This window comes from Hyaena hyaena, unplaced genomic scaffold (assembly GCF_003009895.1).
Source record: "Hyaena hyaena isolate Hyena2069 unplaced genomic scaffold, ASM300989v1 scaffold_185, whole genome shotgun sequence".
NCBI lineage: Eukaryota > Metazoa > Chordata > Mammalia > Carnivora > Hyaenidae > Hyaena > Hyaena hyaena.
The window spans coordinates 989,351-1,015,699 of NW_024080816.1; the positions used below are offsets into that span (position 1 = coordinate 989,351).

Here is a 26,349-nt window from a genome sequence, read left to right on the forward strand (position 1 = left end):
TGGACCAGTGGGTGTGTCTAGCTATAATTCTGAAAGCTGTTAATCTCCCCACCCGCCATCCAAGATAGACCTCCACAAAGAACATATGAAAGTATTTGTGGGGCATCTGGGTGGCTCAACTGGTTAAGCATCCAACTTTGGCTCAGGTCATGATCACACAGTTTATGAGTTTGAGTCCTATATCGGGCTATCTGCTGTCAGTGTGGAGCCTGCTTCTCATCCTATGTCTACCCTCCTCCCCATCCTCTCCAGCTTATGCTCTGTCTCTCTCTTTCAAAAATAAATAAACATTAAAAGAGGGGCTCCTGGGTGGCTCACTCAGTTGAGCATGGGACTCTTGACCTCAGCCCAGGTCATGATATCACCCTTCATGAGTTCAAGCTCTGGATCAGGTGCTGCACTGACAATACAGAGCCTACTTGGGATTCTCTCTCTCTCTCATTGCCCCTCTCCCACTTGTGCTGTCTCAGTCTCTCTCAAAATAAATAAACTGAAAAAAAAAGTACTTGTTTCTCCATACCATTAGCAAAACAGCAAACTGGGATTTTACCGTAGATTGGTTTTTTCACTGTATGTGTAAGTTTCATCTCTCTTATGGACAAAAAAAAAGGTGAACATCAGCCTTAAGAAATAATTATATTTTTTACTCATTTTTTTTCTATTTTTCTTAGTGGTTTATAGGAATTGTTTATATACTGGGGATCTTAAAATTTTCTACTGTATATATATATATATATATATATATATGAATTTTTTATTCTTTGTATTTTTCTTTTGACAGTAAATAGTGTTCCATGCCAAGGAAAACTATTTCTTATTTTTAATATACTCAGTGGTTGTTTTCCTTTCTTTTTCATTTTTCAATTTTGTGTAATACTTCAAAAAGTATTCTTCACAATGAGATATATATAAATGCATTTTCTAACCATGATTTTTTTCTGCTACTTTTAAGTTTTTATTTTTCAATTTTCAATTTGTTACCTATTGGTCATTATTTAGAAATCACTACATAAAATCATACTTGGTTGTCCCATAACCATTCATTAAAAAGTCCATCATCCTCAGGGTGCCCAGGTCACTCAGTCGGTTAAGCATCCAACTTTGGCTCAGGTCATGATCTCATGGTTTGTGGGTTCAAGGTCCACGTCAGGGTCTGTGCAAACAGCTCTGAGCCTGGAGCCTGCTTTGGATTCTGTGTCTCCTTATCTCTCTGCCCCTCCACCACTCGCACTCTGTCTCTCTCAAAAATAAATCAACATTAAAAAAATTTTTTTAAAAAGTTCACCTTCCTCCCAGTTGAACTCTTATGTGTTTAGGTCAGTTTCTGGACATTCTGTTCCATTCCATCTCTCTTTTTATTAGTGAAGTGTTATAACATATTTAAGCTAGTGAGGCTTTATAATAATGTTAACATTTGGCAGGCTATCTCCCTCCCATTACCCTTCTTTTTCAGATTTTTCTTGGTAATTTTTGCTTATTTGGTTTTCCATATGGAACTTTGTCTAGTTTGCCTCCCCTTAAAATAAAATCTTGCTGGTAATTTTATTTCAATCATGTTACATTTTATTTGGATCAGGTTAACATTTTAACATGTTTGAGTCTTCCTAACTGAAGACCATGGAGTTCCCTTCCAGTGAAATATTTGCATTTCTTAGAATTATTTTTAAGTTTTCTCTTTATAGTTCTAGCTTATTCCTGAGCATTTTATTTTGTTTGGGGGGGGAGCTGCTTCTTTATTTTAAAAATTTATTTATTTTTGAGAGAGAAAGTGTGAGTTGGGGAGGGGCAGAAAGAGAGGGCAAGAGAGAGAATCCCAATGAGGCTCCGCACAGTCAGCACAGAGCCCGATGCAGGGTTCAAACCCATGAACCCTGATATCATGACCTGATTGGGGGCTGCTTCTAATACTGACTGTTGCTTGAATATACAAAGATTGTTGACATATATTTAGCTTACTGAAGCTTCTTATTTGTTATAATTTTACAGCTCCTTAGTTTCTAGGGATTGAGTCATATCTGCAAATATTGATAATTCTATCTCTTATTTCCCAAATATTATACCTCTAATTTCTTTCTTTTCTGATTGCATCAATTAAGTTCTTCCCAAACAGTATTAAATAGTAGTACTAATGGACATACTTGACTTCTTTCTAACTTTAGTGAGAGTCCTTCTCCTTCTTAGGAAATACTATGCCAGGTTTGAAATGAGAGCCATATTTTAATACATTAAGAAATATGTTTTAATATATTAATCTATAATACCTAGTTTAGTAGTTTTCTACTCATTTTTACTTTTTATAAAATATCAAATTGTCAGGACGCCTGGGTGGCTCAGTCAGTTAAGTGTCCGACTTCAGCTCAGGTCATGATCTCACAGTTTGTGGGTTCGAGCCCTGCACAGGCTCTGAGCTGAATGCTTGCTCGGAGCCTGGAGCCTGCTTCAGATTCTGTGTCTCCTTCTCTCTCTGTCCCTCCCCTGCTCACACTCTGTCCCACCCTGTCTCTAAAAGAAATAAATGTAAAGAAAAAATTTTAAAAAATCAAATTGTCTTAAGCCCATTTTACCATCCATATAAACTATCATAATTTTCCATCATAAAGCTATTAATAGAATTATTAGTAATTTTCTTATATTTGAATTATCCTTGCATTTCTGGAATAAACTCCAGTTGGTGTGATATGTTATATTTTGATGTGCTATTGACCTCTATTTGCTAACATTTTATCATAGGATTTCTACATTAATGTGAGACTGATTCTTTTTAGTTTTGTGAAGTCTTTCTTTTTTAACAATCTACAGTGGTGTAATTTATTCATCAAATTCTAAAAATAAAATAATCCATACAAAATAATCTTCTTTACAAAAGAACTTGAAAAATAGTTAATCAAGGGGGTGCCTAGGTGGCTCAATCGGTTAGGCATCCACCTCTTTTTTTTTTTTTTTTTTTTTAGTTTATATCCAAATTAGTCAACGAATAGTGTAATAATGACTTCAGGAATAGAATTTAGTGATTCATCACTTACATAGAATACTCAGTGTGTGCAGTCTTTTAAAAAAACTTTTGGAGGTATTTTTCTCTTTCCATGTGCTAGGGTAGTTTTAATGAGATTGAATTTATTTGTTCTTTACTGTAGTAGCACTTGTCTGAATTTGGCTTACTTAGTATTTACTGAAAGGGAAGGTAGGAAGGTACCTTTCAGACAACTTGGTTTTAATATTCTCTTTGTTCTAGAGCAAAATTTGGAACATTATATTTTCCTAGAAAATTAACAATTTCATCCAGGCTTTCAAATATATCTGCATATAGTTGAGTGGCTTTCAAATTTATTTGTAGGTAGTTGAGCTAAGTAGTCTGCCACAATTTTTTCCCCCGGAGTCTGTGGCTACTGTTACTTATCACTTGTTTTGCATAGTTGTACTTTCTTTTTTCTTAATTAGGTAAGGCTACACCAGGTCCATGTATTTTATTGCTTTTTCTTTTTTTATGTTTATTTATTCATTTATTTAGAGAGAGACAGAGATAGAGAGACAGAGCAAGAGTGTGGAAGGGGCAGAGAGAGAGAGGGAGACACAGAATCCAAAGGAAACTCTGTCAGCACAGAGCCAAGGAGGGGCTCAAACTCATGAACCATGAGATCATGACCTGAGGTAAAGTTGGACACTTAACTGACTTAGCCACCAAGGCACCTCATGCTTTTTCTTTTCTTAAAAACAACTCTTTTTTTTTTTTTTTTTGAAAAATTTTTTAATGTTTTATTTATTTCTAGGGGAGAGAGAGAGAGAGAGTGAGCAGGGGAGGGTCAGAGAGAGAGGAAGTCACAGACCGAAACAGGCTCCAGGCTCTGAGCTGGCCAGTCAGCACAGAGCCCGACGCGGGGCTCGAACCCACGAACCGCGAGATCATGACCTAAGCGAAAGTCGGAGGCTTAACCGACTAAGCCACCCAGGTGCCCCTCTTTTCTTAAAAACAACTCTTGTTCACTTATTAATTGTACATTTTTAATTCATTAATTTCTATTTCAATCTTTAGGTTCTAGTTATTAGTTCTGGAGCTGTTTATTTTCATTTCTTCTTGTTTATTAAGTAAATATGTAAGGTTATAATTTTTTTAGCATTGTTTTAGTCATCCCATGGGTTCTGATCATTCCAGAATGTTATTCTTTTAGGGATATTGTAATTTGTTCACACTTCCCTTCTTGACCCAAGAATTTTTTTTTTCTTTTAAACATTGAGGCGGTAAGTGACCTCTGTTTCCTGGTTTTGTAATTAATTGTAGTTTTACTGCATTTCTCCCAGAGAAAGTTATCTATACTATTTCTACGTTTCAGAATTAATTAAGGTTTCCTTTGTGGTACATCTCAGGTCAGATGACCTGGATGCAGAATCTGAGAATTTGTGTGTGGGAGTCTGTTGTAGAAACAACAGCTGTAAGAAACTTCAGGAAACAGGACTAGACAAAAGTGAAGTGTGCTGCAGTTCTGACAGAGGCTTCACGCCAGCTCACTGGGAGCTCTGGAGGGAAGATGATCCCTCAGAGTTGTCTCATCTTTGTTTTTTCCCCTTTATACATGACATGAACTTTTTACTTGGCTCTTCTTTCTTTTTTCCCATCCAGAAGCTTTACTAAAACACATCTAGGGTATGACATATTTAAGATCATTTTCCCCTGGTTTATGTTAGGTTCTTGTAAGTCTTTATTTCTGGAAATTATTGCTGAGTTAGAATTTCAATATTTGTTCTGTTCCATTATTTATTTTCCTCCTTGAAGACCCCAATTATACATATGTTGAATCTCTGTCACTTGCTTCATAAATCCTTTTCCCCCTAATACATATTATTTTTAAACTTAGACATAATAAGTGAAATAGTGCATGCATTTTAAGTGTTTAGTTTAATGAGATTTGAGAATTGTATGCATGTATGTAGCCACTACCCTGCTCAAGATATAGAACATCTTCATATTCCAGAAATTTCTCTGATGTCTCTTCCTAGGCAATTTCTCCCACAGCGAAATACTAATTGTTGACATACACACACATTCTTATGAAACCAGCAATATATATGTTTTCTGAGATAATTTATTTTCTTTTACTTCTTTGCTTTGCCTGTCAACCTGCTTTCATCTGCTCCTACGTCTCATCATCTTTTCCTTAAATTCTTACAATTAATGCTATCTTAAACGTTTGCTTTTTAGAGGAAATTATTAATATTTTAAACTCATACTGATATATTTTTTAAAATTTTAAAAAATGTTTTTATTTATTTTTGAGAGACAGAGAGAGAGAGAGACAGAGCATGAGTGGGAGAGGAGCAGACAGAGGAAGGCACAGAATCTAAAGGAGGCTCCAGGCTATGAGATGTCAGCACAGAGCCCACATGGGGCTTGAACTCATGAACCATGAGATTGTGACGTGAGCCGAATTCGGGCACAACCGAATGAGCCACTCAGGAGCCCCATACTAATACACTTTCATCTACTCTATAGCAACTTATCTGTGGTGAAATTTTTTTCTCTGCCATTAACTTTTGGTTTCTTTTTTCCATTCTATTTCTAGTATATTTGTATGGATACTGTGTTGGCTCATTTCTCAGGACTCAATTTTGAAAGAGAAGTTTTTTTCCTAGATCACCTATTTGCAGAAAGTTACATAGCAGAGGGGCCTGGGCTATTGTCCAGACTAGTGAAACTCTGCATATGACTTTAATGTTTTTTAATGAATTCCACTAGCCAGGTTATTTTTGTTATTTTGTTGTTATTATTTTTGTTGCCTCTTAATTCTGTGTCCTTTGCATGCTTTCACTAAAATACTCTGTTTTCATTGTTCGTCCATGTATTTTAAAAGAGTTTTAACTATAACCTAGGTCAGGTATGAAAAGGAGTTGAATTTTTCTTCATCATTCTTGTCTGCTGCATGATTCCAAAGGGACAGAGGAGGAGGAGTATTGATTTTGCCTCTATATAATCAAGTCATAATTTTCCAAAGTGCATTTCCCTCAAATATTATATTATGAAAAACTTCAAACATGCAGAAAAGTTGAAATATATATATGGTGTACAAATATGTACCCACTATGGGTGACTGGGTAGCTCAGTCGGTTAAGGGTCTGACTTCAGCTCAGGTCATGATCTCACGGTTTGTGACTTCAAGCCTCATGTCGGGCTCAGAGCCTGAAGCCTTCTTTGGATTCTGTGTCTCCATCTCTCTCTCTGCCCCTCCCCTACTTGTGTGCTTTCTCCCTCTTCCTTTTATTTCATATAAAAAGCAAATAAGGTTTATTTATTTCTGTGCACTCTTAAAAATAAACATTAAAAAAAAACAAATATGCACCCACTACCTACATGCTACAATTAATTAATTTGCATTTTCACATATCCATCAATTCATCTTACTTTGTTGATACATTTCAAAGGAAGTTGCAGAAATCTACACAGCTCTCCCCAAACACTTAGGCATGCACATCATTAAATAAAGGTTAATATTTATTATGGTTCTCTTTACTACATTTTAAGTGAAATTCATATAAGGTGAAATGCGTAAGTCTAAATGATAGTTTTATCAATTTTGACAAGTAAAAACACTGGATAATCCATACCCAGATCAAAGTAAAGAACATTTCCATCACTTCAGAAAGTTTGCTTGTGTCCCTTTCTAGCCAGTCCAAATCCTAGCCCCAAAGGCAAAATCACCATCTATAAAGTAGTTTTACCTGTTATACAAATTTACAAATAGAATCATATACCATATACTGGTTTGCTTCCAAAGAATTGAGGAGGCAGGGCCTAATGAAGCATAACACAGACAATGAATATCTGAAGGAGGCAGCTTTTCTCACAGCAGCCAAGAGAAGAGTTTCCCTACATTATTTAAAAAAAAAAAAAAAAAAAAAAGAAGACAAAAACCCCCAAACCAAATCATGAAATACCAAAACCAGAAAAGGATCACATACACACACTACAGGCCATCCCTGAGGAGCATAAAGGCAAATATTGTATCTTCAACAAAATATTAGCAAACTGAATTCAGCAAGGATCATATACCATGATAACGTGGGATTTATTCCAGAAATGCAAGGATGGTTCAACATTCCCAAATTGGTCAATGTGATATACCACACTAACAAAAGAATGAATAAAAATCATATGACCATCTAAACAGATGCAGAAAAAGCATTTGATAAAATTCAACATCTGATTATAATAAAAACTCTTAACAAAGTAGATATAGGGGGAATGTACTTCAACATAATAAAGGCCACATATGACAAGCCCTAGCTAACATCAAACACAAAGGTTAAAAGCTGAAAGCTTTCCCTCTGAAATCAGGAACAAGATAAAGATGTCCACCCTTGCTATTTGCATTCAACTTGCTATTTGCATTCAACATAGGATTGGAAGTCCTGCTAGAGAAATTAGGAAATAAATAAATAAGCAAATGACATCTGGATTGGAAAGGAAAAAGTAAAACTGTCACTATTGTAGATGACATGATATTATATAAAGAAAATCATAAACATCCCATCAATAGACTGTTGGAACTAATCAACAAATTCAGAGTAAAGCTGCAGGATACAAACTCAATACACAAAAATCAGTCGTTTTTTATGCTAATGATAATTATTAGAAAGAAATTAAGAAAAAATCCCATTTACAATGTCATCAAAAAGAACAAAATACCTAAGAATAAATTTAACCTAAGTGAAAGACTTATATATTGCAAACTATAAGACATTAATGTAAGAAACTGGGTGTAGCTTTTTCTGCCCATGGGTCCTGTCCCTGTGCTTTAATAAAAACACCTTTTTACACCAGAAAGAAAGAAAGAAAGAAAGAAAGAAAGAGAGAGAGAAAGAAAGAAAGAAAAGAGAGAAAGAAAGAAAGAAAAGAGAGAAAGACAGACAGACATTGAAGAAGATACAAATAAATGGAAAGATATTTCATGGTCATGGGTTGGAAGAATTAATACTGTCAAAATGTCCACACTACCCAATCCATAGTTCAATGCAATCCCAACCAAACTTCCAATAGTATTTTGCACAGAAACAGAAAAATCCAAAAATTTGTATTGTACCATCAAAAACCCAAATAGTCAAAGCAATTTTGAGGGGAAAAAAACCCAAAAAAACTAAGATGGAGGTATCATGTTCCCGGATTTCAAACCATGTAAATATGGTAATCAAACTACCTTGAATTTTTTTTAAAAAGCTATAGTAATCAAAGCAATATGGTATTGACATAAAACAGACACACAGTTCAATGGAACAGAATACATATCACAGAAATAAACCTATTTGGTCATATATGGTCATGTTACATATATGGTCAATTGATTATGATGAAAGAGACAAGAATGTATGATGGGGAAAGGATGGTCTCTTCAATAAGTAGCATTAGGAAAATTGGACAGCCATATGCAAAAGAATGAAACCTGACCACTATCTTATACCATACACAAAACTCGACTCCAAATGGATTAAGGAATTGATGTTTTTCCAAAGAACATAATATAAATGGCCAATAGCTACATGAAAATAGGCTCAACATCATCAGTGATCAGGAGAATGCAAATCAAAACCACAATGAGATATCGCCTCACACCCGTTAGAATGTCTACAACTAAAAAGACAAGAAATAACAAGTGTTGGCAAGGATGTGAAGAAAAAGGTATCTCTGTGCACTGCTGGTGTGAATTTAAACTGGTACAACCACAGTATGAAGGTTCCTCCAAAGATTAAAGATAGAACTACCACATGATCCAACAACTCCACTTCTGGGTGTGTATCCAAAGGAAACAAAAACACTACTTTGATAAAACATATGTTCTCTTATGTTCAACACAGCATTATTTATAACAGATAAGATATGGAGAAAAACTATATGCCCAGTGAGATACACACACACACACACACACACACACACACACACACGAATACTATTCAGCTATTTAAAAAAGTGAAATCTTCCCATTTGTGACAACATAGGTGAACCCTAAGACATTATGCTACATGAAATAAGTCAGACAGAAAAAGACAAATATTGTATGAACCTTCTTATATGTGGAATCTAAAACAAACAAACAAACAAACCAAACCAAAATCAAGCTCATAGATATAGAAAACAGATTGGTGGCTTCAATAAACGGGGGCAGGAAGGCATTTTATTTTGATGGTTGACCTTTGTTTAGAACTTACTGCTGAATTATCTAGTTAGTTCTAATAGTTCATGAGTTGATTCTCTTAGATTTTCTATGCCCAAAAACATGTCACTGACAATCACATTTTGGCCATACACAGCCCATAATTATATATTTTTCTTGTGTATTTGCATTTCCAAGAATCTATAGAACCAGTGTTAATAGTAGCAATGAGACATTTGTGGTGGCACCTGGGTGGCTCAGTCAGTTAAGCATCTGACTTTGGCTCAGGTCATGATCTCACAGTTCGTGAGTTCGAGCCTTGCATCAGCCTCTATGCTGACAGTTCAGATCCTGGAGCCTGCTTCAGATTCTGTGTCTCCCTTTCTCTGTACCCTTCGCCTACTCATGCTCTATCTCTATCTCTCAAAAATAAATAAACATTAAACAATTAAAAAAAAAAAAAAGGAAAGAGACATTTGTGCCTCATTCCTAAGTGGCTATTGCTTTTGTCTCAACAGTCTAAGATGGTTCATCACCATATCTAAATTCTTGCCAGCAATAACAAGGAAAAAAGGAGGAGAGGGCATATGCTTTCCTTTTAAAGACCAAAAACACAGTGGGACAAAAAACAAAACAAAACGAAACAAAACCCAAGAATAACCAAACGTAAAAGAAAGCTTCATTTTGCTTGTATCAGTCTATCACCCAGGCTGGTGCTGCTCAGCATAGAGAGGGAACTTTCAATATGAAAAGAGTTCCTTCCCCTTCCTAAAGGGAGAGTGGGGTGAGCAATCAGCTTCTCCAGCCTTTTGCACGAAGGACCCACTTCAGTTTCATCTCACCCAGAGACTGGCACAACTGAGGTGTACAGAAATGGCTTGGACCAAGGAAAAAGGGCTAGAGCTACCAGTATCAACCATGTGGGAGGCACAACCTCATTTCACAGTGGCCTGTTTTGCCATTGCTGCTGAAGAAACCAATGACCAGGATAGCTCTCATGCACTCCCTGAAGATTTCACCACTGCCTTTCTTCCATACAGATTTTCATAACATATTAAAGGATCATACACCATGGGACCAACATAGGCAAATCAATAAATGTGACATACTAGATTAAACAATGAAGGATAAAATCATACGATTATCTCAATAGAAGTGGAAAAAGCATTTGACAAAATTCAACATCCTCTCATGATAACAACTCTCAACAAAGTGGGTATGGATGGAACATTCCTCAACGTGATCAAGGCTATATATGACAAACCCACAGCTGACATCATCCTTAACAATGAAAGGCTGAAAGCTTTCCCTCTAAGATCAGGAACAAGACAGGGTGCCACTGTCACCACTCCTATTCAAAACAGTACTAGAAGTCTTAGCTAGAACAATCAAGCAACAAAAAGAAATAAAAGGCATCCAAATCAGAAAGGAAGAAGTAAAATTATCTGTTTGCCCATGACATGATATTATATATAGAAAAATTTAAATAATCCACTAAAAAGTCATTAAAACTAATCAACAAGTTCACTAAGATGCAGGATATAAAATCAACATACAAAAATTAGTTGGGTATTTATATACTAACAACAAAACATTGGAAAAAACTAAAGAAAACAATTCTGTTTCCAATAGCACTGAAAACAATAAAATCTTAGCAATAAATATAACCTGGGAAGTTAAAGATCTATATGCTGAAAACTGTAAGACACTGATGAAAGAAAATGAAGAAAATGCCAGTAAATGGAAAGATCTCCCATGCTAATAGATGGGAAGAATTAATATTGTTAAAATGTCCCTTCTATCCAAAGCCACCTATAGATTCAATGCAATCCCTATCAAAATTCCAACAGCATTTTTCACAAAAATAGAAAAACTATCCTAAAATTTATATGGGACCACAAAAGACCTGAATAGTCAAAGCAATCTTGAGAAAGAACAAAGCTGGAAGCATCATACCTCCCAATTTGAAACTTTATACAACTCCTACAACTCAATAGCAAACATCCAAATAGTCCAATTTAAAATGGGCAAAGGACCAGAATAAATATTTTGCCAATGAACACATACAAATGGCCAACAAGTGCATTAAAAGGTACTTAGTCTCAGTAACCGTCAGGAAAACACAAATCAAAACCATTATGAAATATCACTTCACACCTGTTAGAATGGCTATTACCAAATAGGTAAGAGATAAGAAATGTTTGGAAGGCTGTGTCATAAAGGGAATCCTGTGCACTACTGGTGGGAATGTAAATTGGTACAGCCACTATGGAGAACAGTATAGAGACTCCTCAAAAATTAGAAGTAAAACTACCATATGACTCAGCAATCCCACTTCTGGGAATATATCCAAAGAAAATGAAAACAGGATCTGAAAGAAATATCTCATGTTCATTGCAAAATTAATCACAATAGCCAAGACATAAAAACCATCTCCATGTCCACTGATGAACGGATAAATAGATGAAAGAAAATGCAGTATATGTATGTATGTATGTATGTATATTTATATATACATACACACAATGGAATATTATTTAACCATAAAAGGAGGAAATTCTGCCATTTGCGGCAACATGGATAGACCTTGAAAGCATTATACTAAGTGAAAAAAGTGAGAGAAATACAAATACTATATGATTTCACTTACATGTAGAATCTAAAGCTGAATTCATAGAAGCAGAGAGTAGAACAGTGGTTGCCAGGGACTGAGGGGTGGTGGAAATAGACATTGATCAAAGGGTACAAACCTCCAGTGATAAGAAAAGTAAGTTCCAGGGTGTAATGTATAGCATAGTGACCACAGTTAACAAAACCATATTTATACTTGAAAGTTTCTTGGAGAATACATTTTAAATGTCTTTACCATAACAATAACAACAGCAACAATAAAATGGTAATTATGTCAGGTGTGAAGGATGTGTTAACTAACCTTATTGTGGTAAACATTTCATGATATGTACATATACCACATCATTACACTGTATACCTTAAATTATATAATGTTATATGTCTATTAAATATCAACAAAGCTGGGAGAATAGAAGAAAATCATAATTAAGAGAGTAGACCAGTGCCAAGGAATTAACAATTGTACATATAAAAATAAAATTATAGTGCTCCACAAATGTTCTCATTAAAGAAGCAGGAAATTTATATGCCCAAAACATCTTACTGAATCTTTCCAAAGCAAGCACATACTGCTAATTAAATGATTTAAGCCTCCAGCTAAATGTTGTTCTTTGGCTGATATTTATTTCAGAGCTAACAAAAACCATTGAGAAGATGGAATTTGGCATATGACTCTCACATATAAGCATATTAACAAACTTATATCAGGGCTCAATCAAACTGAGCAAATACTTCTAGGAATTTCCCTTGTGTGTTTTATTCAGTTACTAGGAGGATTCAAAGCCTCAGTTCTGCCACATATATCCAGCCCACATGCTCAAAGCACTTGATTTTACCCCAGGGCAAAATTCCATATTCAAGACTAGATCTAGAACAGATGGCCACTCCACCTCTTCTATAATCTGGTTGTGCCTATGAAAAATGAAAAGACTAAAGGGAACACAGATTCCACAACAGGGCCAGAACAAACATTATTGCTATTAATACTACTAATAATATTTATTAGGTACTTTTGTGTACATGATACCCTAATAAGCTCTGTACAGAATGAGTCCTAGTCATTACAATGTTCCATGTAGGAACTATGTACATTCTTTAACTATGCTCTTTAAGGAATGTGTTTCTTGCCTTCACAGAGTTTTCAATCTAAGCAGTGATTATGTGTCTAGTGCCTTTCTTGAGCCAGATGTAAAATCAATCCCTCCGAATGTAATAAACCCTACAACATGACAGTACTTTGGGGATAATGAATGAAAATATGTTCAGTGGGAAGGAGAACTGTGCAAAGGCAGGAATGAACACACTATGGGGAATGTTGGAGAGAAGTGGAGAAGGAAATTAGATTCTGAGCAAGATAGGGCAGATTACAGAAGGTTTTAAATTTTTAGAAAGCTTAGATCTAACACCGTAAAGATTTAGGAATTCACTGATGGTATGTAGGCCCAGAGAGTGGCTCCTGAGTATTTCCACCTGGTCTTAGGGCCATATGCACAAGGAAGAGAAGGATGATAGTCATCTCATTTCTCAGAGCCAAATGTCCAGTCTTTGCCAATGTTTCTGGTTTGGCACTGATTTGTTGGTTGCCTTTTATTAGAAAAATGGATTAAGCAGCAGAAGTAGTGCCAGTATTGGCCCTAAAACACAGTTAGGAAAAACAAATTTCACATTACTATTAGGGTTCTATGAAGTACCAAGCTATATATACTGTTACATAGTTTCAATTGATAAAAACAATTTAAGACAGTGTTTTAAAAACTGTATAATGCATAATGATAACTTGGTAAATTCAGGTTATTGGCAACACTCCCATCAAGATTTTGATTCAATAAATTTGGAATCTCAAATTATGCATTTTATTTAAAAGCAATACAATCACTTGGTTCTAATGCAGCTAAACTAATAGCAAACTGAAATAAAGTGGAAAAGTTCTGAAAGAGTACTAAAAATAGCGTATCAATATCTTTTATCTGTTCCTATTATGTAATGTTACTCAAATTACAAAGACATGAAACCACAGCCATCCTGAATTTATCTATTAAGACACTTATACTTTACACAATGTGTGAAAAATATGAAGGATTAATATGCCGCTCTTCAACAGTTAGAAATTAGATACAATAAATATCATTAAAATCCTCGGACAAAAATAAAAACTTTGTTTTTTAAAAGATAACTTTTGCTAAATTCCTCTCTATGAAGTAAACCTATTACATTATCACAAAGGTTATTATAGGCTTAATCAAGTCTGTAATAATTATATATGTAGTCATAAAATTCAGTTTTCTATTTTTAAAACTTCTGGTTATCAATCCTTTTTAAAAAGGACACATTCAAAGAATATTTCAGGATAAACAATAATTGTCACTCAAATAAATCTTATTATTACGTACTTCATATTTTACATCTTGGCTATAAATGCAACAAACAAAACCCTAATGTGAACATAAAACAAGAAAACAAAGGCTTATGAAACTAAAAGTCATAATAAAAATGGTTTTACATTATGAGTAATGACCATATTCAATGAGAGTGCTTATCATAAGTTACACAGTGATATTACTCAACAAGTATTTGGAAGAAATGACATTTTAAATCTGGAAAAGGTAAATTATGTTTATTAAAATTAATACTCTGCAATTATTTGGAGTCCTCTGAGGCAAGGTTTATTGGTTTGACTTTATATTAGTTGAAACCTTTGTTAAAAGAGATAAAACACATAAAATGTTTTATTCCATTCGTTCTGTAGATATTTTTAAAATGAGAAAACTCCCAAGGTATCTATGATTTCCAAAGAAACAAAGTAAGGGATTTGTTCTAAATGGGGTACTATTAACAGTGGTATCAAATTTTGTAAGCAGGAAGGGACAAGTTGGTGGAGTAGCATGAAAGTTCTCAGCTTCTCTCCTCCCTGAACTGCAGCTATATCAGCACCAAGCCATTTTGCACACCTAGAAAATAGATCTGAGGATTAACACAACAATCTGCATAACTTGAGCCACAGACTTTGGCAGGTACGCAGTTCAGAGAGGTGAACTGGGGAAGAGAGAAGCCATGGAGGGCAGGGAGCTAGCTGTATCTGTGGAGAGAGGGCAGAGAAAGAGGGGAGAGTCGAGGAAAAACACTCCCCCCCAAAAGTAGTTGGAGAGAAAGAGTGGGAACAACCAAAAGTGATTGAACAAGAAAGGGAGAAAGGAAAAAACAGAGGGTTTCAATACCACTAATACTGTATCAACAGGGGAAACTATTGATGGAAACTCCATAGCTCAATACCCGGCAGTGCTCTGGTGGAAAGGGCAAATCTCCAGGAACAGGCAGCGAGGTCTGAGGGGTCCATGGGCCACACAGGGAGAGGTGGTTCTCCTGCTAGGAGGACATTTGGTAGAGGCGTTATGGCCTGCTCACAGGCAAAGGTCCCAGTGATCCCAGAGAACAGACACGTTTGCCAGTAATGGAAAAAAGTATGCCAGGGGGCAGTGAAACATGGTGCCAGCCATGTGTTGTGTTTTGCCATAATTTCTAACCTCTACTGCCTTGCAATCCCATGAACTTTTCATGGGGAAGGCAGGTACCCAGCCACAATTGCTGGGCCTCTGCAACAGCACAACCCTATGAATGTTCCTGGGAGCAGCAGGAACGGGGCCATTGCTCCAGAAGGCCTTTCCCAAAGAGGTGGGGCAGGTCCAAGCACAGGGCTCTCAGAAGTGAGGGGATTGGAAACACAGCCCCATATGACATATAATTTAGAAGGGAGATGCTGACTGGTGGGCTGATGGCTTGGATGCAGTCAGTGTAGAAGCAGGGAGTGGATGAGGGCTGGAGATAAAGGAGGGGTGCTTGACTACCAGTCAGTGAGAACACAAAGTTCTGATGCCAGAGACTGGAAAGATGGGTCACGCCATTTTCACCTCTCTTGCACATGAATATGAACGCAACGTGTGCCACACTGATCCGTCCCAGTAAGCTAAGCAGCTCCACCTAGTGGAGAACAGAGACATTACACCAAGCCCTGCCCATCTGCACCAACCAAGCTCAGCCCTTAGAGGAGCACCACAAGTGTTTCCTCCTGCTTATTGTACAGACTATAAAATTCTTCATAGTTAGACTTCAAAGGAAACTGGATGTAATTTCATTCGGATTTCATTCCGCTTGCTGGTCCACATATCTGAGGTTATTTTGGGTTTTGTTTTTGTGTTTGAGTTTTCTTTTTCTTGGATACAGAGAAAAAATTTTTTCTTTTCCAATTTTTTAATTAAAAATATTTTTTGACATTCTGTGGGTAAATTTTTAAATTCTGTTACTTTCTTCATTTTATTTTATTCTATTCTATTGTATACATTTTTTCAAATTTTAAAATGTTTTCTTTTCTTTCCTTTTCCTTTCCTTCCTTTTTTCCTTTATTCTATCAAACTTTTCACAACAACCAAACCAAAACACACCTAGGACCGAGCTTCCTTTATTTTATTTTTTTGTGTTGTTTTTAATTTTTTAATTTTAATTTTCTACTTCATTAATTCTGTTTCCTCCTCCAAAATGACAAAACAAAGAGATTTACTCCAAAACAAAGAGCAGGAAGAAATGACAGCCAGGGACTTAATCAATACAGATATAAGCAAGATGTCTAAACTAGGATTTGGAATCATGATAATAAGAATACTAGTGCAGGTGAAAAAAGTATAGAATCCCTTTCTGCAGAGATAAAAGAAGTAAAATCTAGTCAGGATGAAATTAAAAATGCTATAACTGAGCTGCAATTTTGAATAGATGCCAAGGTGGCAAGGATGGATGAAGTAGAGCAATGAATCAGTGATGTTCTCCACAAAATTATAGAGAACAATGAAGGAAAAAAAAGAAAGATAGGAAGAAAGAAAATGGAAACTAAGGCAAAAGCACACAATATAAGAATTAGAGAACTCAGTGACTCGTTAAAAAGGAATAACATTTGAATCAGAGGAGTCCCAGAAGATGAAGAGAGAGAAAAAGAGGTAGAAGGTTTATGTTAGCAAGTCATAGTGATAACTTTCCTAACCTGGGGAAAGACATGGACATCAAAATCCAAGAATCAGAGAGCTCCCATTAAATTCAACAAAAACCAACCATCAACAAGGCATATGATAGTCAAATTCACAAAATACACAGACAAGGAAAGAATTATGAAAACACCAAGGGAAAAAAGTTCTTAACCTATAAGGGAAGAAGATATGGTTCACAGCAGATCAAACCACAAAAACCTGGCAAGCCAGAAAGGAGTGGCAGGATATTTTCAATGTGCTGAATTGGAAAAATATGCAACCAGGAATTCTTTATCCAGCAAGGTCGTCATTCAAAATAGAAGGAGAGATAAAGAGTCTCCCAGACAAACAAAAGCTAAAGGAGTTTGTGACCACTAAACCAGTCCTGCCAGAAATATTATGGAGGACTCTCTGAGGAGAGAAAGGAGGAAACAAAACAAAATAAAAAGACCAAAAGCTACAAAGACTAGAAAGGACCAGAGAACATCACCAGAAACTCCAACGCTACAGGCACCACAAAGGCAATAAATTCCTATTTTTCAGTACTCACTGTAAATGTCAATGGACTAAATGCTCCAATGAAAAGACATAAGATAACAGAATGGATAAGAAAACAAGATCTATCTATATGCTATTTACAGGAGACCCATTTTAGACCTAAAGACACCTTCAGATCGAAAGCAAGGGGATGGGGAGCCATCTATCATGCTAACGGTCACCAGGAGAAAGCCGGAGTAGTCATACTTAAATCAGACAATTTAGATTTTAAAATAAAGACTGTAACGAGAGATGAAGAATAGCATTATATTATAATTACAGGGTCTATCCATCAAGAAGATCTAACAATTGTAAATATTTATGTCCCCGGTGTGGAGACCCCCAAATATAGAAATCAATCACAAAAACAAAGAAACTCATTGTTAATAATACCATAGTAGTAGTGGACTTCAACATCCCACTTACAGTAATGGACAGATCATTTAAGCAGAAAATCAACAAGGCAACAATGGCTTTTAATGATGAAGATGGACTTACAATATATATTCAAACATTTCATCCTAAAGTAGCAGAATACACATTCTTCTTGAGTGCACATGGAACATTTTCCAGAACAGATCACATACTAGAACATAAATGAACCCTCAACAAGTACAAAAAGATTAAGATCATATCATGCATATTTTCAGACCACAACATTATGAAACTTGAAATCAACCAAGAGAAAAAAATTGGAAAGACAATGAATACATGGAGATTACAGAACACCCTACTAAATTATGAATGGGATAACAAAGCAATTAAAGAGGAAATCAAAAAGGACATGGAAGTCAATGAAAATGATATATAACATGACAGCCTTAAACCTCTGAGATGCAGCAAAGGCAGCCATAAAAGGGAAGTACATAGCAATCCAGGTCTTCCTAAAGAAGCAAGAAAGATCTCAGATCTCACCTTAAAGAACTGGAAAAAGGAGAGCAAATAAAATCTCAAACCAGCAAAAGACAGGAAATAAGATTAGAGCAGAAATCAATGTTATCGGAAAACGAAACAGTAGAACAGATCAATGATACCAGGAGCTGGTATTTCAAAGTATTAACAAAATTGATAAACTCTAGCATGTTTTATCGAAAAAAAAAAAAAAAGGAAAGGACCCAAATAAATAAAATCAAGAATGAAAGAGAAGAGATTGCAACAAACACTGCAGAAATACAAACAATAAAAAGAGAATATTATGAGAAGTTATATGCCAATAAATTGGGCAATCTGAAATGAACAAATTCCTAGAAACATATAAGCTACAAAAACTGAAACAGAAGAATATAGAAAATTTGAACAGGCTCATAACCAGTAAAGAATTTGAATTAGTAATCAAAAATATCCCAAAGAGTCCAGGGCCAGATGGCTTTCCAGGGGAATTCTATAAAATATTTAAAGAAGAGTTAACAACTATTCTTTTGAAGATGTTCCAAAAAATAGAAATGGAAGGAAAACTTACAAACTCATTCTATGAGGCCAGCACTACCTTGATTCCAAAACCAGACAAAACCCCACTAAAAAGGAGAACTACAGACCAATTTCGCTAATGAACATGGATGCAAACATCTTTAACAAGATACTAGCCAACTGGACCCAACATAACATTAAAAGAATTATTCACCACGATCAAGTGGGATTTATACCTGGGATTCAAGGCTAGTTCAATATCTGCAAATTAATCAATGTGATGCATCACATTAACAAAAGAAAGAATAAGAACCACATGATCCTCTCAATAGACACAGATAAAGTGCTTGACAATATACAGCATCTATTCTTCATAAAACCCCTCAGGAATCTAGGGATAAAAGGATCATACCTCAAGATCATAAAATCCATAAACAAAGACCCACTGCTAATATCTTCTCAGTGCGGAAAAACAGTTTTCCCACTAACATCAGGAAAACAACAGGAATGTTCACTCTCACTACTGTTATTCAACATAGTATTATAAGTCCTTGCCTCAGCAATCAGACAACACAAAGAAATAAAAGCCATCCAAACTGGCAATGAGGAAGTCAAACTTTCACTCTTCCCAGATGATATGATACTCTATATGGAATATTAAGCCAAAAGATTCCACAAAAAACTTCTAGAACCTACCATGAATTTAGCAAACTCACAGGATATAAGATCAATGTGCAGAAATCGGTCACAATCCTATACCCCAATAATGAAGCAGCAGAAAGAAATCAAGGAGTTGATCCCATCACAATTGCACCAAAACCCATAAAATACCTAGGAATAAACCTAACCAAAGTGATGAAAAATATATACACTGAAAACTATAGAAAGCTCATGAAAGAATCTGAAGAAGACACACATAAAAAAGGGACAAATATTCCATGCTCATGGATTGGAAAACAAATCTTATTAAAATGTTGATACTACACAAAGCAATCTACATATTCAAAGTAATCCCTATCAAAGTAACACCAGCACTGTTCACAGAGCTAGAACAATCCTGTCATCAAGACAGTATGGTACTGGCACAAAAACAGATGCACAAATCAATGGAATAGAATAGAGAACCCAGAAATGGACCCACAAACATATGGCCAGCTAATCTTTGACAAAGCAGGAAAGAATATCCAATGGAATAAAGACAGTCTCTTAAGCAAATGGTGTTGGGAAAAGTGGACAGCAACATGAGGAAGAATGAAGTTGGACCACTTTTTTACACCATACAGAAAAACAAACTCAAAATGGATGAAAGACCTAAATGTAAGACAGGAAGCCATCAAAATCCTAGAGGAGAAAGCAGGCAAAAACCTCTTTGACCTTGGCAGCAGAAACTTCTTATTCAACATGTCTCCAGAGGCAAGGAAAACAAAAGCAAAAATGAACCATTGGGACCTCATCAATATTAAAAGCTTCTGCACAGTGAAGGAAACAATCAGAAAAACTAGAAGGCAACCAATGGAATGGGAGAAAATATTTGCAAATGACATATCAGATAAAGGGTTAGTATCTAAAATCTATAAAGAACTTATCAAACTCAACACCCAAAAAATAAATAATCCAGTGAAGAAATGGGCAAAAGACATGAAAAGACATTTTTCCAAAGAAGACGTCCGGATGGCTAACAGACACTTGAAAAAATGCTCAACATCACTCATCATCAGGGAAATACAAATCAAAACCACAATGAGATACCACCTCACATCTGTCAGAATGGCTAAAATTGACAACTTAGGCAATGACAGTGGAAAGAGAACACTTCTGCATTTCTGGTAGGGACGCAAACTGGTGCAGCCACTCTGGAAAACAGTATGGAGGTTTATCAAAAAATTAAAAATAGAAGTACTCTATGACCCAACAACTGCACTATGAGGTATGTATCCAAAGGAGATAGGTTGGCTGTTTCGAAGGGGCACATGCACTCCAATGTTTTTAGCAGTGTTATCAACAATAGCCAAAGCATGGAAAGAGCCCAAATGTCCATCAACAGTATTACTCGGCAATCAAAAAGAATGAAATCTTGCCATGTGCAACAATGTAGATGGAACTAGAGTGTATTATGCTAAGTGAAATTGGTCAGAAAAAGACAAATATCATATGACTTTACTCATATGTAGAATTTAAGATACAAAACAGATGAGCATAAGGGAAGGGAAGCAAAAACAATATAAAAACAGGGAGGGGGACAAAACACAAGAGACTCTCAAATACAGAGAACAAACTGAGGGTTGCTGGAAGGGTTGTGGGTGGATGGATGGGTTAAAGGGGCCAGGGGTATTAAGGAGGACACATGTTGGGATCAGCAATGGGTGTTATATGTAGAGGATGAATCACTGGATTCTACTCCTGAAATCATGATTGCACTATATGCTAACTAAGTTAGATATAAATTAAAAAGTAAATAAAAAATAAAAAATAAATTTTAAAAAATTTTGTAAGAGCCAATTTTTAGAGGAATAAAGAATACAAATAATAGTGGGGTTATGAGGGAAGGGAAATAGCAAGTAGTACTGTTATTTTATTCTATAGTTTAAACTTTCATTTTATAAAGATTCCATAAATTGAAAATATTTCATATATTTAAGTAAATTTCTACTGCTATGCTATGTCAGTTCTTTTATTTATTTATTTTTAAATTTTTTATGTTTATTTATTTTATTTGATTTGATTTATTTACTTATTTTTTAGAATATAGTCCCTGGAACAGCAGAAACTTTTTTTAAAAAATATTTTTATTTATTTCTAGGGGAGAGAGAGACAGCATGAGCAGGGGAGGGTCAGAGAGAGAGGGAGACACAGACTCTGAAATAGGCTCCAGGCTCGGAGCTGGCAGTCAGCACAGAGCCTGATGCGGGGCTCGAACCCACAAACCGCGAGATCATGACCTAAGCGAAAGTCGGATGCTTAACCGACTAAGCCACCCAGGCGCCCCTATGTTTATGTATTTTAGAGAGAGAGAATAACAGAGTGCAAGCAGGGGGCGGGCAGAGAGAGACGCATACACTGAATCTGTAGCAGGCTCCAGGGTCTGAGCTGTCAGCACAAAGCCTGATGCAGGGCTCAAACACAAGAATTGTGCCTGACAGTTTATCTGTGCCTGACAGATGCTTACACTTATTTCACCCATCCCCTCCACCCACCTCTCTTCTGGTAATCATCAGTTTGTTCTCCAAGTTAGGAATCTTGTTTTTTGGTCTCTTTTCCTCCCAGTTTATTTGTTTTGTTTTGTTTTGTTTTGTTTTGAGTTACACGAATGAAATAATATGGTATTTATCTTTCTCGGACTTATTTCACTTAGCAATATACTCTCTAGGTCCATCCATGTTGTTGCAAATGCAAGATCTCTTTGTTTTTTATGGCTGACTAATACTCCATTGTACATCTATATATCACATTTTCTTTATTAACTCATCCATTGATGAGTTAATTTGGTTATATTTGGTTATTAATAATGCTGCAATAAACATAGGGGTGCATATACCTTTTCAAATTAGTTTTTATACTCTTTGGGTGAATACCCAGTAGTGCCATTCCTGGAAAATAAGGTAATTCTATTTTTAATTTTTTGAGGAACTTCTATACTGCCTTCCACAGTGGCTGCACCAGATTGCATTCCCACCAGTGGTGTGTGAGGGTTCCTTTTGTCCATATCCTCACCAACACTTACTGTTTTTTGTTTTTGACTTTAGCCATTTTGACAGGTGAGAGATGATAATCACATTGTGGTTCTGATTTGCATTTCCCTGATGATGAGTGATATTGAGCACATTTTCAAGTGGCAGCCATCTGGATGTCTTCTTTGGAGAAACGTTTGTTCACGTCTTCTGCCCATTTTTTAATTGGGTTACTTGTTTTGTTGTGTGTTGAGTTGTATAAGTTCTTTATATATTTTGGATACTAACGCTTTATCAGATATGTCATTTGTAAGTATCATCTCCCATTCAGTAGGTTGTCTTTTAGTTTTGTTGATGGTTTCCTTCACTATGCTGAAGCTTTTATTTTGATGTAATTTCAACAGTTTATTGAACAGTTTTACTTTTATTTTCCTTGAATCATGAGACATATTTAGAAAAATGTTTCTAGGGCCAATGTCAGAGAAACTACTGCCTATGCTCTCTTCTAGGATTTTTATGGTTTCAGGTCTTATATTTAGGTCTTCATTTTGAATTTATTTTTGTGTATGGTGTAGAAAAGTGGACCAGTTTCATTCCTTTGCATGTAGCTATCCAGTTGTTCCAGCACCATTTATTGAAGAGACCATCTTTCCCACTGCCTAGTCTTGCCTCCTTTGTTGAAGACTAATTGGCCGTAGGATCCCGGGTTTATTTCTGGGCGCTCTACTCTGTTCCATTGATTTATGTCCCTATTTATGTGCTAGTACCATACTGTTTTGATTACTACAGCTTTGTAGTATATAATATGCCAGGTTTTACTCACACATGCCTTCTAAAGGACAAAGTGGCACAAGTAACTTAATCTCATAAAAAATTGTTTAAAAAAAAAAGAAAAGAGAACAGTGCAGTTATAGGAGAAAAGAGAGAAAGTAAAGAGTTATTTTCCCACTGTAATCAAACTATTTTGGTGCTTATTTTTAAAGGCCAAAGAACTATCATTAAAATCTCACATTTCTGGGGCACCTGGGTAGTTCAGTCAGTTGGGTGTCCAATTCTTGATTTTAACTCAGGTTATGATCTCATGGTTTGTGAGTTCAAGCCCCACATCAGGCTCTGCACTGATAGCATGGAGCTTACTTGGGATTCTGTCTCCCTCCACCCTCCACCCCCCGCCCCACTTGCTTTCTAGCTCTTTCAAAGTAAATACAAATATACTTTAAAAGAAATCTCACATTTCTAATGGAAATTTAATTTGATTAGGTAGTGATCATTACTTACTACATGCCAACTAGTTTGCAAGACACCAGATAGATGCTATGATAGTGAAAATTGATAAAACATTGTCTTTGACTTTAAGAAACTCATAATCTCTCTACTGGCAATGGATTCCTTTCCCAGCTATAATACAAGGCAGATTAAAAGGCACCAAACAGAGGTGTAAATAACTCACAGTTATTTACCAGCAGAGCAATCACCAGATTCCTGGTCCTTAGTGCCTGGTATCTTTGAAACCAAAGCTGTTCCTCATCAGCTTTCCCAGAAGAGCAAAGAGAGGAACTCTGAACTCATGGGGCAAAACTACACACCAGAGGCCTAAAAAATCCTTATAAAAACTTGCAAACAAACGACCTGTATCTGTCCCTCCCCCATCACCCTTGGTGGTTCCTTGTGCCACCAATTACTGAGCCTTTCTAGGGGTTCTTCAGCTGTCAGATAATTTCTAGACAGCCCAGCCTTTGCAGACACTTTGGTTTGTCTTCCTTTTCCTCTGCTAAGTCATTTATCATCCCTCTATCCATTCTATGTCTGACAGGCTATGGACTGATGTTCAGGTGTCTTGGAGCATCAATAAACCTGGGGTAATTTTCTGGTTGTTCTTGCTGGATTTTCAAAAGAAGAGTAGAATAGGAATGGCTTAATTCTTTCATCTTAAACTCTGTCTTGATTACTGCAATTTCATAACTGAATTGACATTAAGAGAAGACTATTAAAAATAGGATGGAAAATTTTAAACTCAAGCTACAAAACCAGATAGACAAAATTTGAACAATGTGGCAAGTAGGGTAGGAGAAGATGTTTTATGGTTTTCAGAAAGCAGAAAGAAATCACAAAGTATCCCCAAATCACCTCAAGTAGGCCAACAGTCTGCTTGAACTAAAGCACAAGTTAGTAAACAACAAAGAATTCAAACCTTCACAAAGACGGTGAACTCCTCCACTCTCTCATTGGCTAAGAGCAACTTTTTCTGTGCACCTTCTAGGGCCTGCTCACTTTTCAGTGCTAATCCTTGAAGATGCTTGGATGCTGCTGTTTCAATTTCAGCCATCGCAGATTCGGTCTCACTTATTTTTAATACTAGGAGACCAAGCTTGATATCCTACAAAAGACCGGTAATCATAGAATAAAAAATAATTCCTAAACATATTTGGAAGATTTAGTTGTACATGTCAGATAAAGAAATGATTTCATGATTCTTTTTATATATGTATTTGTTTTTATTTGGGTTAAATTGAGGGTTGTTTTATTTTCAATGAAATATGGTGAGCATATCTTCGCATATATTTATCGTCAAAATTAGTTTGTTTTTAAAAATTGTAAATCATTAAAGACATGGAAGCTATTTTAGACCTAAAGAACTCATATGTAAAATGGAAATATTTAATTAGTTTAAAGTACAGGTGGATCTAAAAAATTTACATCCACTTATGCCGGTCCTTAATAGTATTCATTTAAAAGACATTATCAAGGGGCACCTGGGTGGCTCAGTCACTTAAGCGTCAAACTTTGGCTCAGGTCATGATCTCATGGTTTGTGATTTTAAACCCCACTTCAGACTCTCTGCTGTCAGCAGGGAGCCCTCTTCAGATCCTCTCCCTCCCTCTCTCTCTGCCACTCCCTTGCTTGTACGCATCCTCTATCTCTCTCAAAAATAAACATTAAAAAAATGAAAAAAATACATTATAAAGACACAAAATCTGTTTCTCTAATATAGCACTACCTTTCATGTTAAACAAATTCTTAAGTGTTTCATGTAGAGGTATAAACAGTTTGCGGTTATCTGACACAATTCAGTTGCTTATAGTAAGTTTTGGGCAGAAAAAAATGAGTTTTAAAAATGACAAAGATACAATTATATTCCATTTCTTTTTTTAAAATTTCTTTTAATGTTTTATTTATTTCTGAGAGAGAGAGAGAGAGACAGCGTGAGCAGGGGAGGGTCAGAGAGAGGGGGAGACACAGAATCTGAAACAGGCTCCAGGCTCTGAGCTGTCAGCACAGAGCCCGACATGGGGCTCGAACCCACAAACCGTGAGATCATGACCTGAGCCGAAGTTGGACGCTTAACTGACTGAGCCACCCAAGCATCCCAGTTATATTCCATTTCGAAGCTAACATGTCTGAAAAGCATACCTTTTTTTCTAATTCCTCTTTAGTTTTTTGATACATCTGTTCAAACTGTGACTTCTCTTTTACAGCAACACTGAGTCTCTGCTTTAGTGAATCGATTGACACCTTCTTGTTAGAACACTCTTCAGTTAGTGTCTTCACCTACATGAAAAGCATATTTATTGGTAAAGCTATTCTAGGAGTATGCTCTGTTTCACCACAAACAAAACAATTCATGAATAAGTCTAATTTCATTTTTTCTCATAAATGAGATAAAATTTAAATAATAAAAGCAAAAAAAATAAATGATATCAAATTCACATATAATAAGATTTAGAGAGCTCGCTATGAATGAAACCATAAAATCCTTAAATTAATAGCAAAGTGAAAAATGCACCAAAAAAAACTATGAATATAAGACTAATTTTAACTATGTTCCCTTTAATCACTAACCTAAGCCTCCTTAAGCAAGGGATGGTTGTCTTGGATTCTTAAATAAGGCAAGTCATGGATAACTTTCAGTTCTATCTCCAATACAACATGTACATTTTAGGATAAAATTAAATAAGCAATGTA

At 35.8% G+C, this 26,349-nt stretch overlaps 1 protein-coding gene across 1 annotated transcript in view; it reads right to left on the minus strand.

The window, feature by feature from the left end:
* CNTLN (centlein) overlaps nt 1-26,349 on the minus strand; it is a 284,907-nt gene that overhangs the window by 16,834 nt on the left and 241,724 nt on the right. Inside the window, 2 exon segments of the mRNA XM_039240930.1 lie at nt 24,578-24,763; nt 25,798-25,935. Of these exon segments, the coding sequence (XP_039096861.1) occupies nt 24,578-24,763; nt 25,798-25,935 (324 nt within the window).